This window comes from Xenopus tropicalis, chromosome 8 (genome assembly GCF_000004195.4).
Source record: "Xenopus tropicalis strain Nigerian chromosome 8, UCB_Xtro_10.0, whole genome shotgun sequence".
In the NCBI taxonomy this organism is placed as follows: domain Eukaryota; kingdom Metazoa; phylum Chordata; class Amphibia; order Anura; family Pipidae; genus Xenopus; species Xenopus tropicalis.
In genome coordinates, this window is record NC_030684.2 from 114,525,019 (window position 1) to 114,542,089 (window position 17,071).

The window sequence follows — 17,071 nt, forward strand, 5'->3', positions numbered from 1 at the left end:
TATTTGATTACACTTTGCACATGTTATTGAATGGGTTAATGTTGTATAAACACTGATTGGATACTGCGGGTTTTTAACCTGACACTTCACTTCCTGTCTATCATCCTGATGACAATCCTGTGGTGATCGAAACGCGTAGATGGTATGCTGAAATAAATCACTGACCTGATTGATGCTGTAGCTGTGAGTGCTTTCTACTGTTGAGTTTGAGATTATATATATATATATATATATATATATCTCAATATATATATATATATATAAAAAACATATTTCATCTCAGAATTCATTTGCCACCTGGTCTAACAATCTGTAACTGAGCTTTGCTGCTGATCCGAAATTCAAGCTTAGAGCTGAAGCCAAGTATAGCACTGCACAGTTATCTGGGGAAGGTGCTTTTTCAGGCATAACACTTTGGTGCTTCAGAATCCAGAAAGCTTTGCTAAAAGAAAGCCAATGCTCTGTTACTGCAAACTTCTACAAACGTATATACTGTATTCTTAGACATGAAATTTGCTTTGTATGTTATGGAGAAAAAGATGTTGGCTCAGAAGCCTCATCTTGGACTCCAAGGCTGCAAAGTAGAACGTAAATGGTAGTCATTACAAGCTGAGAAGCCTAGGGTGTGTTCCATGCTATGAAGAGTACAGGTATAGGATCCCTTATCCGGAAACCCATTATCCAGAAAGCTCCGAATTACGGAAAGCCTGTCTCCCATAGACTCCATTTTAATCAAATAATTCAGAATTTTAAAACTAATTTCCTTTTTCTCTGTAGTAATAAACCAGTATCTTGTAACTGATCCCAACTAAGATATAAATAATCCTTATTGGATGCAAAACAATCCTATTGGGTTTAATTAATGGTTTATTGATTTTTTGGTAGACTTAAGGTATGGAGATCCAAATTACGGAAAGACCCCTTATCCGGAATACCCTTGGTCCCGAGCATTCTGGATAATGGGTCCTATACCTGTACCATAGATATCCCTGACAGCTGACCAATTATCAAATGCTGTCAAGATCAGGTAACTCTATTAGGTAAAGAAAATGTGATGGCATAGTGGGCCTTTAAAATGTAATGGTTGATAAGAAAAACAGTAACAGATACTTGCTATTCAACTCAAATGTAATTCTACAGATTCAATCACAAAAAAAATTACATTAGGCGTCTTTGTAATTGTAATGGTTAGGCTTTCAGGTTTAGGTCTCCGCGAGGTGACTGCCATGCCAATTTTGTCTGCATTCTTTCTATCCTCTTCGATTTCCTGTAAAAAATAAAGTTTCATAAAATAAAGTTTCATTAGAGGGACAGTTGCTGTCATGATGTGGGATGTGCATCTGTGAAATCATAAGCAGAGTGTGATTGTTTTTGTTTGGGGAGACTAAAGCTAATGTCGCATGCCGTGGTTTATCCAGCTGATTTGGGCCCCTACCACCCTGTTTATTTGCCATTGACAAAAATGTTCACCTGTTGCTGCGCACACTGTACCAGTATCCAAGCAGATAATAAACACTAATTAAGCATTACTGTTAGACTTGTCGGTTGGCCATATCAAGGCAGACACTAATTATTTTTAAGCTGTTTTACACATTTCTGCATTCTGATTAAACTTGCCTCACCAACTAAGACCTTTTGAATGCTTTAAAAATTAGGGTTAAAGGAATACGGCATGGAAAAACATGTTTTTTTCAAAATCAGTTCAGTTAATAGAGCTTCTCCAGCAGAATCCTGCATTGAGATCCGTTTCTCAGAAGCGCAAACATTTTTTCTATTTTATTTTGAAATTTCACGTGGGGATAGCCATATTCTTCAATTTCCAGGGTGCCACAGCTATGTGACCTGTGCTCTGATAAACTTCAATCAGCAGCTTATCAACAGAACAATGGGAAGGGAGCAAGATAGCAGCTCCCAGTAGGTATCAGAATAGCACTCAATAGTAAGAAATCCAAGTCCGGCTTGGGACTCCTCCAATTACATGTGAGTAGGACAAACAATAGGTTAGCTGAAAGCAGTTCTAATGTGTAGCACTGGCTCCTTCTGAAAGCTCAGACTCAGGCACAATGCACTGAGATGGCGCCTACACACCAATATTACAGCTAAAAAATACATTTGTTGGTTCAAGAATAAAATTTTAAATGGCAGAGTGAATTATTTGCTATGCAAACTGTAATTTAGAAATAAAAAGTACACCATAAAAATCATGACAGTATCCCCTTAAATAATGGTAACTTTATTACAACATACAATCATCACCATTACAATATTTTAAAATCTTAAATATGCCACACATAAATGTACACTAAGTTGCAAGGCAAAAGTCTTTACTATGTTCATTTCCAGCAAGTAATCTTTTCACAGATTTGCATGGTTTGCCCAGTTAGCTGGAGAATGTGGGCAGCAATAGACAGGACATTAGTGAAATGTTTGCAGGGGAGGGGCAGAGAATGCCTGTTCTGAAGGACAATCCGAGAATGAAAGCATCTCTGAGGTTAAGAGGTGGACAATGTGCCTAAACTGCACATTAAACACTGACCTTTGCGGTCATTAACAGTAAATCCAACATAAGGGTGTGTGTGGGGGGGGGGGGCTGCGATGGACACAAGTGCTTGGCACTCAGGGGGGCTATTCTGCACTCATGTGGTACCCCCACCAGATCAGAGGTTCAGCGATATCTTGAGTGACTGAGTGATTATTTTGGTTGCCCCCACCCCATGTTTCCCATCCTGAGGTGGTGATTCAATGAAGGCAGTTATTAAGAGTTACTATATAGTTATTTTTTTAGCATACACATTTTGCAAACATTTATCTGCTACATACTTGATACCGTCGTATAAGTGCTTCATTCTTTTTTCTCAGTGCTTCAATCTTTTTATCAAGCTCTGCATCCTTCTGTTTCCTTTTAACTTCCCCATCAGGTACAGCCTCCTGCTTAAACAGAAATAGGACATGCACCAAATTATCTTGATGCCATACAAGATAATGGAGAGCTCTAGAAGATGCTTTACCTGCATTGCTGCCTAAGTACATGTACTATTGACTGGCCATGAGTGACAGACTGAGTACAGGTTTGCATGTACCCTATCAAACAAGCTATCATAACATCAGGTGCTGCTAATATAAATTGAGGGGGAAAAAAAATGAATAATGGGCGACATCAGGTAACCAGGCCTCTAGTCTGAAAAAACTTCCACTAATAAAGGAATACATCATAGAAAGTCTTAAATCTCTAAAGAGAGTAACAAGTCAATACTACTGCAAGTCTAGACCTATAGCAGCATGACACAAATGTCGGATTTAGAGCCAACTTTCTGTACCTGATCATATTCCAGTCAAATACATTCCTATCTTGTGAAAGCATAAAATTCTCAGTTGTCTGCCAATACATTCCTATCTTAATTCTCTTTCCGACAGATCACAATTCTTGTGGTCTGTCTACCATAATGGGCTTTCAGCTTTTTCAAAGGATTCTTTTACTTTAAAAGCAGCTGACCCCTTATTTAATATGAGTGCATTAACAACCCTTGTGCTAAACATACATTTTCCAATTTTAATCAGGAAAAATCTGTTGTTTTTAAGCTACACAGGGCAAACAACAACACTGATACTACTCCATGTTTGTTTCTTGCAAGGTTATCCCACCTGCATAATGAAATCTAAGGCTAATTTCCCACAAGGAGACTAGTTGTAGGCAATGTCCCACACAAAGCCCAAATGTGGAGTAGCTTCAGTTTCCCTGTTTAGCTCAAGAAATAACAAAAACCCATACATTTTTCCTGCTTAAAGCACCAGAAATAGTATGTTCAGCACAAGCCCTATTCACTGAACTCACTGAACAAGGGGTTATAATGCCCCTTGAATGAAATTGATGTTTGTTCATGAAATTTCTGTTGTTGCAGATGACACAACTTCTCTCTCAGCAATCCAGTGTAGTGAATCTCTTCTACCTAAAGCACCCTGTTGCATATCTATTAAACACTCCCTGTGCATAGAAAAGCTTCTCTTATAGTTGCGGTTTATAATGGATCAGCAGAGAATCTCCCAAAACAGCCTCTAAGTCTATACAGTTTTCTCACAAAATATAACACAAAATTTGAGAAGCTGAATTGTTGAAATAAGAATACTGAAAGCTAAGCAAAGCAGACAACCTAATGTCATAGCAGTTTAAGGTACAGCAGTGGAGTCCCAGTGGAGTCAGAAGCAATTCTGGGTACCTGGAGTCGGCAAAAATATACCGACTCTGACTCATAAGAAATTTAAATGAACTTTAATGAAAAAAATACAATATGTTACAATGACCTATTTCAGATTGAAGTCATAATAAAGTACTTCTCTGCTGTAAGGATGTGCTTGATCAGCATGGTAAAATTGTTCAGGATACTCTTCTAATCATTTACATTATTTTTTGTTTGCATTAAAGCTATTAAGCTGTTTATAAAAATTTAAGCCATAAGCTCTATGGGACAGGGGCCTCCATCCTTTTGTCTCTGACCGTACCTTGTATTTATTGCGTTGCTTTGTATTTATCTATTATTGTTATGACCCCCCTATTTGTTGTATTAAATTATTGTTCTGCCATACAGAACTGCTGACATAATTAGGACTATATAAAGACATACATACCTACATTATTAACTGCCAATATAACAGATTTTGTAACAATGACACCTGCTGGTCAGTTCTTTTAACCGTAAAGTCAAGAAGAGTATGTCAGAGAACTGTTCTCATGTTTATTAGCTCAGGAAAGTTTCTAACTTCGAAACAAAAAAAAGGTGCTTAGAAGAGCACCCCACACAATTTTACATTATTTCTTTTAAGGTTTACGTTAAAGTTCTTTAAGGTTTACTTACCCTTTAAGCATCAGCATGCACAGACATAATGCTTTTCATAGTTATTTAAATAGAAAACAAAAGAAGTGTAGATATTATGTTTATGGCATGCTGTTGGAATCTAGTTTTCTGAAAAGTAAAGGGTTGCTGGATCAACCAAGCGTTAATCAACCAAATAATCAGTGCAGAAGTTTTCTGCAAACTAGGAATCAGTTCCGTTATTCGACAGGGTTCAGATTCGGCCGAATCCACGGTCCTGGCCGAACCAAATTCAGATTCGGGGGTTCGGCTGAACCCAAAAAACTGAGTTTGGTGCATCCCTACTGGAAACAGGCCCTTTAGCGGATCACCATTACATCTGGAATTTAAAGTTCATGTTATATGGCTGACAGGTGCCCAGTTCTGAGCTGAAAGAAAAGCAGCTCCTTTACTCTGGCCTCTAAAGCTCTAAAACTTCCAAAAGCCATGCAAACAATCAATATTAACAGCAGTGTCGAAGCTGAGGCCCCTGCATACCATTCAGAGAATAAAAATTGCTAAAATGATTAAAGGGACAGTATAATGCTTTTTATGGACATCATTTTGCTGAGGCTACGTGGTCGTTCACCATAAATAGGTAGTTCACCTTTATGCTAACTTTTACTATGTTATAGACTTTTCTATCCTTGCAAATTTCAGCTGATCTCCATGTTTATTTTTTTTTAGCATTTCTAAATTAGCTAAAACATACAAAAACAGCTAGCACAGATTTCAATGCATAAAACATCCTCCAATATAAATATGGGTGCTTTGATCACCAGTTCAACAAAATAAAAAAAGAATAGAAGTCTATGGGACATGACATTCCTGTAGTTTGGAACTTCCTGGATAACTGCTTCCAGATAACAGGTTTCAGGATAATAGATCCCATACCTGCTACACACCTATTCACATTTCAGTCTTTTACTCACACTACTGCTTGGTTTGCCCACGTACAACGGACTCTAACAACCAGATAGCTAATGAAATGAAAACCCCTGTCTACATCACACTAATATTTTTCTCTTTTTTGTATTTAACACCTTTAAAATGGAATTAAAGGAGAAGAAAAGGTTAAAACTCAGGAAGCTTTATCACAAAGGTCTATGCAAATAAATCAACACACAGAAAAACTGCATTGAGTCCTATCAAAATTAACACAGGATTTATGTTCTTTTTTCGTGTACACATGTTCTTCAGTATCAGACTTTCTTCTCTCAGAAAAATCCTTTAGAGCACAACACGAGTCTGCTTAGTTTGCTCCTCTCGCCCCATTCCCTCTCTCTGCTACCAGCAGCCAAAGCTGCAGCACAGAAGTTACTGAGACCAAGCTAAAATGGCAGTTGCTATCTTAAATTAAAAAAAAGTTAGCTTCTTGGGTTGTTCTTTCTACAGAATAAATATAGCATTTTAGATTGCACTATTTCTATTGACAATAAAATGCCTTTCCTTCTCCAATAACCACAGTGTACAGGAAACCACAAGAAAACAGCAGTGAATTTTGAATCTGTGTCACCTTATTAATTTATTATAGTTCTAAGGTGATTTCTTAGTGAGCACATGCAACAAATTACTTTATTTTGTTTCTAACAACAGGCCAAGCATAAAATACTATTTGCTATTTTTGCATCTCTAGTGAAGAAACAGCTATAGGCTTATGTGATTAAATAAAAAAAGATGCGCGTCACTTACTTTCTGACATTCATCATCCATTACAAAAGATTCAGGATTCAATCTAAAAGAAAAATTGTTCATTTAAGTTTGGAACTTTTTATAAACACAAAATTCACGATATGATGGATCTGTGTAAGTGTAGGCACCGCCCAATGGTCAGGGTGAATTTATAAATACGGTACATCTGACAGAAACAGGAGTTTTAATCATGTCAGCATCCATGTTCACCAGCGGTACCAGGCCCAGACTGGCTGTCTGTGGATTCTGGCAAATGCCAGAGGGTCTGCTGTAAGATGCCATTGACACTCACTATTTATCGGTTTGGTAGGGGGCTGTTTGGCTGTTTGCCTGTTTGCTTGAAATGCTAGGGCCAATTTTGTATCCTAGTCCAGACCTGAGCCATACCCACCTGTGGCCCCACTAGGAAGCCTGTGCAGTTTTCAACAAGTTCTCAGAATGTCTGTATGCATACATGCACATAAGCTAATTTACATTGCCACCTTCAACAAAATGATGCTTCATTCACCATCTAATCAGAGAAACTGCGTGTGTTGCACACAAATTGCATACACTCTCTAACATAGTTGCACAACCTAAAATGTTGATTTTTTTTTTTTACTCAAAAGTCTCGCTGGGATCACCAACGTGAAACATAATATGTGAGCATCTGAGCAGTCAGGGGGACACACTTAAGGTCCTTGAGACCTAGATGTTGCAGAATGCTGGTTTGAATAGAATCTCTGAAACTGTGTACTTAAAAAAAAAAAAACTTCATGTAGATCTGATACTCATGGTAAACAGTATGTTATATTTCAGGGTATATGACAGTGTTACTACCCCTTTAACAGGCAGCTATTCGTTACAAGCCGGTTCTATAAATATGAGTTTGCTGACGTAGTTCAGAGCTGCTCTGCATAATACTTCCCGAGGCGTCACATTGTTGGAAATGTCTCATTACCGGCCTGACAAAATGGATTGCACTTTCCGTCCAACTGTACAGCTGTGAAGTAGGCAAACTCACTTTAATTATTTTAGATATCCTGAAAAAGGACTTAGTGATCCATTTCTTTAATTTATGTACATGTATATGAGTGAGAATGTTAAAGTATACATTAAGCAGTAGCACAGTAGAAATATACAATATAAAAGGCAAATCCATGCAATTAGTATAGTATAACAGAAATCAGTTTCAACAAATGAAAAATACAAAATCAGGGTTCGGATGAAATAATACAGATAAAAGTACTAGTTTTGCCCATTCAGGGAAGCGGGTAGGTACAGTAGCAGAGATGATTCTGTTATATAGTCTTGGCCAGGCTGGGGACTGGGTGTTTTTCTAAGGAAGAGCACACTCAAAGTGGGGAAGATGAATTAGAAAAAAATGGAGCCTGCAGTTTTAATTACATTCCCCTGATCCCTTTAACATCTCTCTGTTGCCAGTGGCCACCATCCTGGTATCTAAAAAGGAACAGCAATCCCATGTGCAGTGTGAAAGGCACAGTATCCTCATGAGAGATTTTGGGCACAGATTTTAACAGAAAGCAAAAAATATCTTTCTTTAAATAGTGACGCAAGAATAACAAGCATGGCGCTGCATTGGGAACACGCTGCGAAGCTGAAACGTACTTACTCTCAGCACTCGCGTTCCCCATTTCCAACAGCTGCGACACAAACCCTACGTTCTACATGTTCTGTATCGTCAATTTACTGAAATATCCTCACTGGCTGAAACAAAGCGCACCACAGAGATGCATCGGACATCAAGTCACAATCAATTAGCTGGCTTTTTGGCTTCCGACACAAGCACTTAAAAGGAACGGCACAAAGAGAGCACTCACAGTTCTGTGCATGTTGGCTGGGCTGCTTCCAGAGAGCTGGAGCAGGAGGCACATCGGTCTCAGGGCTGGCTGCACAGAAAACCAGATCATGTTTTCATTACAAAAGCCTTTTCTGGGCTGCCAGCCAAAGCACGGGCTGCCGAATAATCCATCCAAAGACAGGGTATTTCACTGTGCCTGCGCTCCGCCAGCTAGAAAGGTCACACTCATCCAAGCACATCCCATTATTCTGTAGCACAACAAATAGCTGTGCAGAGATATATAAATTTAACTGCAGAATGCCTTTAAGAACAAGGTTTTTCCATTTTTTTGCCTAAAACTCATAGCATGTAAGTAGTGACTGTGAATAAGGCGAGTATGGGAAATGTGTCATGTAGCCAAGTTTCATGGCAAACTAATGACATCACTTGCCTGGCCTCATATGCATTTTCCAGTGGCCCAGGGCCAAAACAGAGACGGCATACACCGACTTCCTTTCATTATTTTATAATAGCAGCACTGTCCTACCCTAGTAATGCTCTATGGCACTTCCATACACTCAAACCAGCTTAGGCAATACTGACCAAGGGGTACTGCACTTTTTGCAACTAAAGTGGAAGCAGACCTCACTTTCTCTATAGTGGTCAGAGCTCCATTTACATTGTTATTTTTTCCTTTGGTTTTCATAATATTAGTCCAACACTGCTAACATCATGACTATGTTTCACAAAAGCACCCTGCTGCTCTGCCCAGAAGAGTGGCATTTGCAAACTTCAAAAAAATTAGCAAAAGTCTGAATACGTTTACATAATTGGCGAGTATAATGGCCACTTTAAAAGGAACAAAACCCTAAAACAAACATGGGTAGAAGACATACTTTGTATACTTACTGCACCATGATAATGTTTCAGAATCTCTATAACAGTAATGACGCATGCCTTCAAATTTGTATACAGGAGGTCACCATCTTGGATTTTGTTAGGCGTGTCTGAATCACTCACATGCTCTGGGCAGCTGTTGTGCGACTAAGCTAGGATTCATCAAGCAGAAATTAAAGTTCATCTGTCATAGAACCTTCTGCTACAGGGCTAATTATTACGTTCTGATGGAAACGGCACTGGTTTCTGACCTACCATCCAACTAGAATCCAAATTACAAATCAGCCTTATATTGTGACATTTATATTCTGTTTACACAGTATATTGTGATCTTGTCCCTAAACTCAGGTAAATGACAGCAGCACAGAGCAAGTGCAGTAAATCAGCAGAAAAGATGATGAGGAGCTACTGGCCACTGATCCTCCCTTATCAAGGGCAGCAGTTATCTTGAATTGGTACAGAATTGCAAAACAAAATATACAGTATTTCTAGCCTACCTCTTTGTTAATCTTTAGTACTCCTTTAAAGCAACATACTGCTGAATTAATGTGAACATGCATGTATAGTATGTTAGCCACTTAGTAAAGACAAATTAAGGTAATATAATAACTATCCTTTATTAATATAGCTAACATTCTGCAGACAGATCAATTTTATTCAATAGCAACTAACCTTCCTGTATGTTTTTTTAGTGTGGGAAGAAACCCACTCAGATAAAGTGAGAACATACAAGCTCTGCTGCTGGGCCGCAGTCTGAATCAAATGCCGAACTCCAGCACAGCAAAGCAGCCTGCTTTCTATCTACATACTGTACATATAGAGAAACGAAGGACTCAGCACTCGCAGGATTTGCAGAAAAATTTAAATAAAATCTTTAATGTGCAATATCAATGTTTCAGTCACATCTTGGGACCTTTTTCAGTACATACTGTACCCATACATACATATGGATGAGCCTGCTGTATCTAAATAACCAGCCAGAGGTCTGAAATGCAATTTATTCTGTTTTATCCAATACTTTAACAGACTTCACATTTCAATTGGTGATTGACCAAGTTGAATAGGGGACTATATGACACTGCTGCATTTTTTGTGCTGAAACACAAAATGCAGTTTAAGTATACTGAACCAATTGGTACAGTTTGATATGACTTTAAAGGATTCGGATTGATGTTGAGCCACTATGTACTGTATATTATGCACTGTCACTTTATGTAATCCTGATTTATACTGCACTGACACTTTATATATAGTTTATGAATTTATGCTTATTGTCATGCGCTGTATTCTCATAATAACAATGTGTTTTTACCATGAAAACCACCGTCACTTTATGCCTATATTTACATCATGCACTGTATATTTAAACAATGCTATGTTCTTTATTAGGGAAAGTGTTGCTTCTTTCTAAGGCTATTTTTTCTTAAAGAGATACCAGCACCCAAAATAAAACCTTTTTTTACATCAATGATAACGTTGTATTTGCATACTATTTCTAATTTTCCCATAAGTAGTATTTGCCCAAGGATTTTAAATTACCTATCTGATCCTCCATGTTCCTCTATGAGGGGGCTGCCATATTTGTGCAGTAGAACTCCATTAGCATTAGAAGCTATAACCGACTGAGAAGGGACAGTCAGGTTGGCAAAACAGTCAGGTTTAGGAACTTCAAGTAACAATTACTTACAAAAGCAGCCCCATCAGCAAAAAAATTATCAACGTGACCTATAGGTAAATTTTAATGTACATTCATAATTTGAAGATAAGTTTTTTAGTGTCAGTATCACTTTAAGTCGGTGTTTGGTCATTTGAATTGAGGTTTACATTAGAAAACAGTCCCTTTGAAATGTTTTTTGCAAGCGAGAAAGTCCTCTACAAGCGATGTTAAGCCATAGCAGAATGTTTTTTGCTAGGATATAGAAGCCTTCACCACGATATGCTAGGTAAGGGAGCTGCATCACTCTGTGGGACGTAACATCACGTACCCCGAGGAAAGAAGCGTGCACACAGCAGAGAGAGTTTAGCACCTTATTCAAATAGGGTATTTATATCACTTGTTTACTTACACAGAATTTCCCTTGAGAAAGGCTTTCTGTGCCAAAAAGTCGGGGGAATTCGCATTTTGGCACGAGTATCCACTTCCCTGTATAATCTTTTTTTCCTGTGCACAATTTGGTGGTATGTATTGCACAGATGTACCTGATTAAATGTGTATTCATTAAATTAAGCTCTACTTTGTATTATTTTTCTAAACTACTGTTTAAAAGAGATTCTTTTGATAATACCACACACTTTACGTTATTTGTGTGCAAGCCCCTTTATACATTAAAAAAATTATAAATTGTGTTAAGTTATGTGCCCAATGATACAATACTGTTGCAAGTTTTTGGGAAGAATTTCATAATTCGCATTCTGGTGTCTGTGTGGGTAATGATACGACAATGGTTCACACTAGAATCTATTGTATAAATCATCTGAATGTCATTGGAATGAATGGAATTGTACATTTTATTGCGAAGATCAGAACAGATACTGTAAAAGACCCAGACATCTGTCAGCAATATAATCCCACCCAAATGTCCTATTCAGTTTTTTCCCAAATGGAGCATGGATGACCAATGTCTCTAGGGTTACCACCTGGCCAGTATTTCAGAAGCCTAGCTGGTAAAATACCAGCCGAGGCTGATATTACAAATTTACAGGCAAGGTGTTTGTCAGTAAATTTGTAATTACCTCTTGTTCTGACCAAGCCTGCCTCTATCAAAATTGGGTCAATATAAATAAAGGTTGCAAGTTTGCACCAACTGGTAACTCACAGCAAACAATCAACAGGTAGGAATTACTTTTTGAAATTAAACTTCAATGCTATGGGTTACGAAACCTGGCAAAAGTAGTTCTCCTGTTATTCAGCTGGCTTCTGCTACACCAGTAGCGAATAGAATACAAACAGCCAGACAATTACTGCTTTCAATAGCAAATACATTTATAAATAACCTTAAAACCATTACAATTTTTTTTCATTAATGAACATTGGAAAGTTGCTTAGCATTATTCTATTTTAACCATTGCTTTTAACCATTGGCTTGTAGATTGTAAGGTCTTTTGGGCAGGGCCCTCTTCACCTCTTGTATCGGTTATTGATTGCTTTATATGTTACTCTGTATGTCCAATGTATGAAACCCACTTATTGTACAGCGCTGCGGGATATGTTGGCGCTTTATAAATAAATGTTAATAATAAATTGTCTTACTGAATTTCTTACTGTGGGGTGGTGAAGGGATTAAATGATGCAGTGCAGAATAAGGAAGGCACAAGGTTCATGGAATGATATACAATATATGAAATAGACAGCTACTGAGCCATAGTATATTTACTAGCAATTTCAGCACATTAACATTATCCAGTAAGAGAAGGGGCTATTCCCCCACTATACCTACCCCTACTGATGGCTGACAGTATTATGCAATTGGACTGCTTTCAGATATTGAGCAGATACAAAACACAGTGAACAAAGTCATAGCTTAGGAACACAGGGACATGTGCAATGTTCAATTGCTTTACCCAGCAAAGAGAAAATGGTACGGCCCTCCTGCTCTCGTTGAACTACAACGCGTAACCACCCCTAGGAGACAATGAAACAAACGTCCTTAAATCAGCACACTGAGGGTTAACCCAGGCCACACTATCATTATAAAAAGCACCACAAGAATTTTCGCTCTTCCTCTGGGCCGGGAACAGCCGCCGAGGCACAGCACTGCCCAGTACTGCACACATGGGAATGCGCACCTCGCCTTTAAACCGCATACACCATAAGAACTATCGGAACCAAAGCTGGCCCATTACCTGGCACGCCTGTCCTTGCCCCACTCCATACTTCCCTGCGCAAACTGCGCGCACACGCCCCAAAAGCCACTCAGCGCGAACCCCGCCCACAGCTAGTAACATCCTCACACCGGCTAAGCAGAGGGGAGTTTGTTCCGAGGCCACAAGTTTTAACAACTAACCGCGTTGTACGGCACCCCCTGTGCGCAGTGGTACGGCCCGATCTGTTCTGATTGGGCAATCTGCCGATAATTCCACTTGATGTAGCTGCAAGAACTGAGAAGGGGCGGGGTTCTCACGGTGTGGTACTAGTTTGAAATGTTGAAGTGTCAATGGTGCCGAAGCTAGGTCACACATAGATTGGTGGTGTGTAACTGCCACTGATATATGCCAGGAACCTTTTTAAAAAAAATACAATAATAGTTTTACCGTCCTCTGTTTGTCTTTTTTTTAAAAAAAATAAAAATAAATGTTCTAAACATATTTCTGTGGGATGTTATCATTTATAGCAGGAGGTTGCACCAGGTCAAAAAAAAAGAAACACTTGTGTGAACTATAGTAGACAGCCTAATAAAGTGGGAAATACATGCAGTGTTAGCAAGGTCTGTGCTTTGTTATTATGATCACTGTGTATTTTTAAAGCTCCAACATATCCCACCTAAAGCTAGGGCCACATAAGAACATATTGAAATCGCACAAAACAAGGTTTTTAGTAAGATGCAGATTTATGAATATGTGAGATTAGAGCTCACTACAGAAAAATTTGCCCACTTTCTTTTTATTCCTATGGGTTTTTAGAAGCATATTTATCAACCGGTGAACTCTAGCTTTCACCCACTTGTAAAGATCCCTGACGGATGAACAGAAAGTGGGTGAATTTTTATGTGATGAGCTCTAATCTCAAATTTTGATAAATCCGCCCCTAAGTGTATGCTGGCTGGAGGATCCCGACCATTATTTATGTACCATGGATAATGGTTGGTTCATTGATTTCAAAAGTAGTAATAATGCAGTATTGGCCTGCCTTAAGGTGGCCATACACGGGCTTATTCTAGCTGCCGATATCATTCCCTTACACCGATTTGGCAGCTTATCGGCTCATGTATGGACACTAAAGATGGGCCGGCCTGAAATCAGCCAGATATCGATCAGGCAGGTTTAAAAATCATTCAGATCGAGGATTGCATCGGCTCGTTGATGCAGCCCCCAAACCGACTGAGGCCTATACCGTCGTTCTAACTCAATCGTTTGGCCCCAGGGCCAAATGTCAGTTTGAAGAGAAATGGCACGCACTCCTTGGTCCACTAAAACTTGTCTTTAGTCTTTATTGTAGAGATCTTAAAACAAAAAGGTCCTGACGTGTTTCGTATACAAAAGATACGTAGTCATAGGCACAAATTTCGAATAAACACAAACAGCTATTTAAAATAGGCCAAATGACCAAATTAGTCCGATATCACCCACCCATAGGTGGGGATATTGGGAGAAGATCCGTTCGCTTGGTGACCTTAGCGTGTATGGCCACCTTTACCCAACTGCCCAGCATTATTATTAGCCGCCTGTCAGTAATATGTGCATGTCATCAAGCTTGAGAAAGGGTCCGGAGGGTCCCGAAACGTTGCTCTTTGCTTGTTTATATGTACTTGGGCAAATAAGACACAATTTTTTCACAGCTTGCATCTTCAGTGTGCTACTGGATTTTTTTGCTGTTGGATATTGACCCCCATGCAAGGTGAGGTTCTTCCAGTATTTGCACCTGATACCCGTTTGGGTAAGTTAACAGAGGGTTGAGCTCCCCAATACTGCTATTATCAAGCATCAGATATGTCATTCACACTGGGCTGGGGGCAGGCCTCCAGTGCTGCAGCATTTCACCCCAATCTGTCTAAAAGATTGGTTTGCACAGTTTAGTGTATCAGACTCTTGGGTTACTTTGGGGCATGGGTTAGGGTGATTTTTACAAAAAATTACAATTTTTTTATTTAATAGGCGAAGATGTGCGAAAAAGACGTAAAAAATGCATACAAATTTCATATGTTTATCATCTTTTACCAATATTCTTTTACACAAAATTCTAGGGGCATAACAAAATTATAGAGTATCTGTAAGGGTCATATATTATATGTTATGTCAGTGATAGTGCAGAACAGGTATGGGATCCCTTATACGCAAGGCTGTATTTAGGTCCAGTGCCACCCTAGGCGGAAGTGACATCATGTGCAGTGGCAGTTGGGGCTGCCCCCCTAAAAGCTGCCAGCCTAGGTACAGGCCCTCGGGTGCCTATATATAAATACACCCCTGCTTATATGGAAACATTACCCAGAAGCTCTGAATTGCGGAAGGCCATCTCCAATAAACGCCATATTAAACAAGTAATTAAAATGTTAACAAATGATTTCCTTTTTCTCTGTAATAATAAAACAGTAGCTTGTACTTGACGCCAACTCAGATATCATTAATCATTTTGGGTTTATGCAATATTTAAATGAATTGATGATAGCAAAGAAAAAGTATGGAGATCCAAATTACAGAAAGATCCCTTATCTGGAAAACCACAGGTCCTAAGCAATATCTTATAAAAAAATGACACCCACATTTTTTGTACCACTTTTTTTTTTATAAATAGTGTAATGTATGTACAGCACCCTAGGTTGTTTGAGGGAAAGGAACCACCCATGTTAGTGAGTGTTTAAATTAAATTTGGCAATGGGATTTCCCAGTTTCCCTTACTCTGCTGGAGTTTGATGTAGGGTTAAGTGAGATGAGCAGAGAGACACAAGTTGGAGGAAGCAGCAGCAACCATATCACTTTTCTGATAGGTCAGAGAGCAGACAGAGATCCATTCTCAAAAAGATAAAATTACATTTTGTAAGTTATGTATTTTTTAAATGAGTTTAAAGCAGAAGCAATACATTAAGTTAGACAGGGAGACTTGCCATTTGTTATAATATCACTAGAGGGCAATAGCAGATCACTACAGGTTTTCACTTAAGCATTTCTAAATTAGATTCTTATATATATTAGGTAGACACATGAGCTGGTTATTAATCAGTCTAGCAGGAGAAAATGAAACACCCTTATGCATAATTGCATAATTCATTTAGCATATTTGAAACAATAACATGGAAATTACGTACTGGGCATTTTGGTTACCTGATTTTGGATTTGGATTTTAAGCCTAGGTCTGCTAGGTGCCTAGTGACAACTCTTGTAAGATTTACTATGTGCAAACTCTAAAATATGAAAACAAGGACAAGAAGTCTTGGCGTCAGTGAGAATGAGACTGATTAAAAAACTTATTCTAGAATTGTGATTGCCCATATACAATAATCCAGAGCGCTACAAATGACGCAGGCCACTTCATTACTCTTCAGCTTCAAAGCCAGATCATGGTCCCTATTCCTTCTGCCAGGTATGGACTAAGATTCAAAATAGGCCCTGGCAGGTACAAAAAGGCCCAAACAGCCACAATATTGGCCCATTAAATGTCTATGACATCATACAGATTGCTAAACTGGGCCTGCCCTGTTGCCGTTACGATTTGCTCGTATATTGTCGCGACTTTTTCGTATTGAGCGCTCGTAAATGGCGGGCAAAAATTTCAGACTTTGCATGATTTTGGAAACCTGCCATAGGACTCAATGGCACTCTGCAGCTCCAACCTGGCCCAAGGAAAGTCACGATACTGAAGCTTGAATGAATCCAAAACTTTCGTACTCGGCGCGATGGCTACGAAAAAGTCTCGACAATTTGCGCAAGTTGTAACGCTATGAAAAAGTCGTAACGGCTACAAAAAAGTCACGTCAATTTACGAAAAAATCGCAAAATACCAATCATTGCGCATTCAGGCGCTTTTCGGACGTTCGTGGATTAGTAAATGTGCCCCTAAATGTCCATAGCTAGTACTATGACCTCTTTTTGATCATGTTCTATCACATAAATATGGGCTAAATTTCACATTACAGGTATGGGACCTGTTATGCTCGGGACTTGGAGTTTGACGGATAAGGGATCTTTCTGTAATTCAGATCTC

The 17,071-nt window shown here is 38.8% G+C and overlaps 1 protein-coding gene across 11 annotated transcripts in view; it reads right to left on the reverse strand.

Annotated features, from left to right (window-relative positions):
• Positions 1-13,124, reverse strand: part of ccdc9b (coiled-coil domain containing 9B) — a 34,554-nt gene extending 21,430 nt beyond the window's left edge. For 2 of the 11 annotated variants that reach the window (XM_002940497.5, XM_004917298.4), the window contains exons 1-4: positions 13,060-13,118; positions 6,540-6,582; positions 2,821-2,931; positions 1,163-1,267 (exon numbers count right to left, since the gene is read on the reverse strand). In XM_002940497.5, coding sequence (XP_002940543.4) covers positions 1,163-1,267; positions 2,821-2,931; positions 6,540-6,582; positions 13,060-13,088 — 288 coding nt within the window. In that variant the 5' untranslated portion in view covers positions 13,089-13,118. Of the gene's footprint in view, positions 1-1,162; positions 1,268-2,820; positions 2,932-6,539; positions 6,583-8,147; positions 8,655-13,059 lie in introns of those variants that run through there. The other 9 variants (XM_031891516.1, XM_031891515.1, XM_004917297.4 and 6 more) reach the window with 9 other exon arrangements.
• Positions 13,125-17,071: the final 3,947 nt, after the last annotated feature.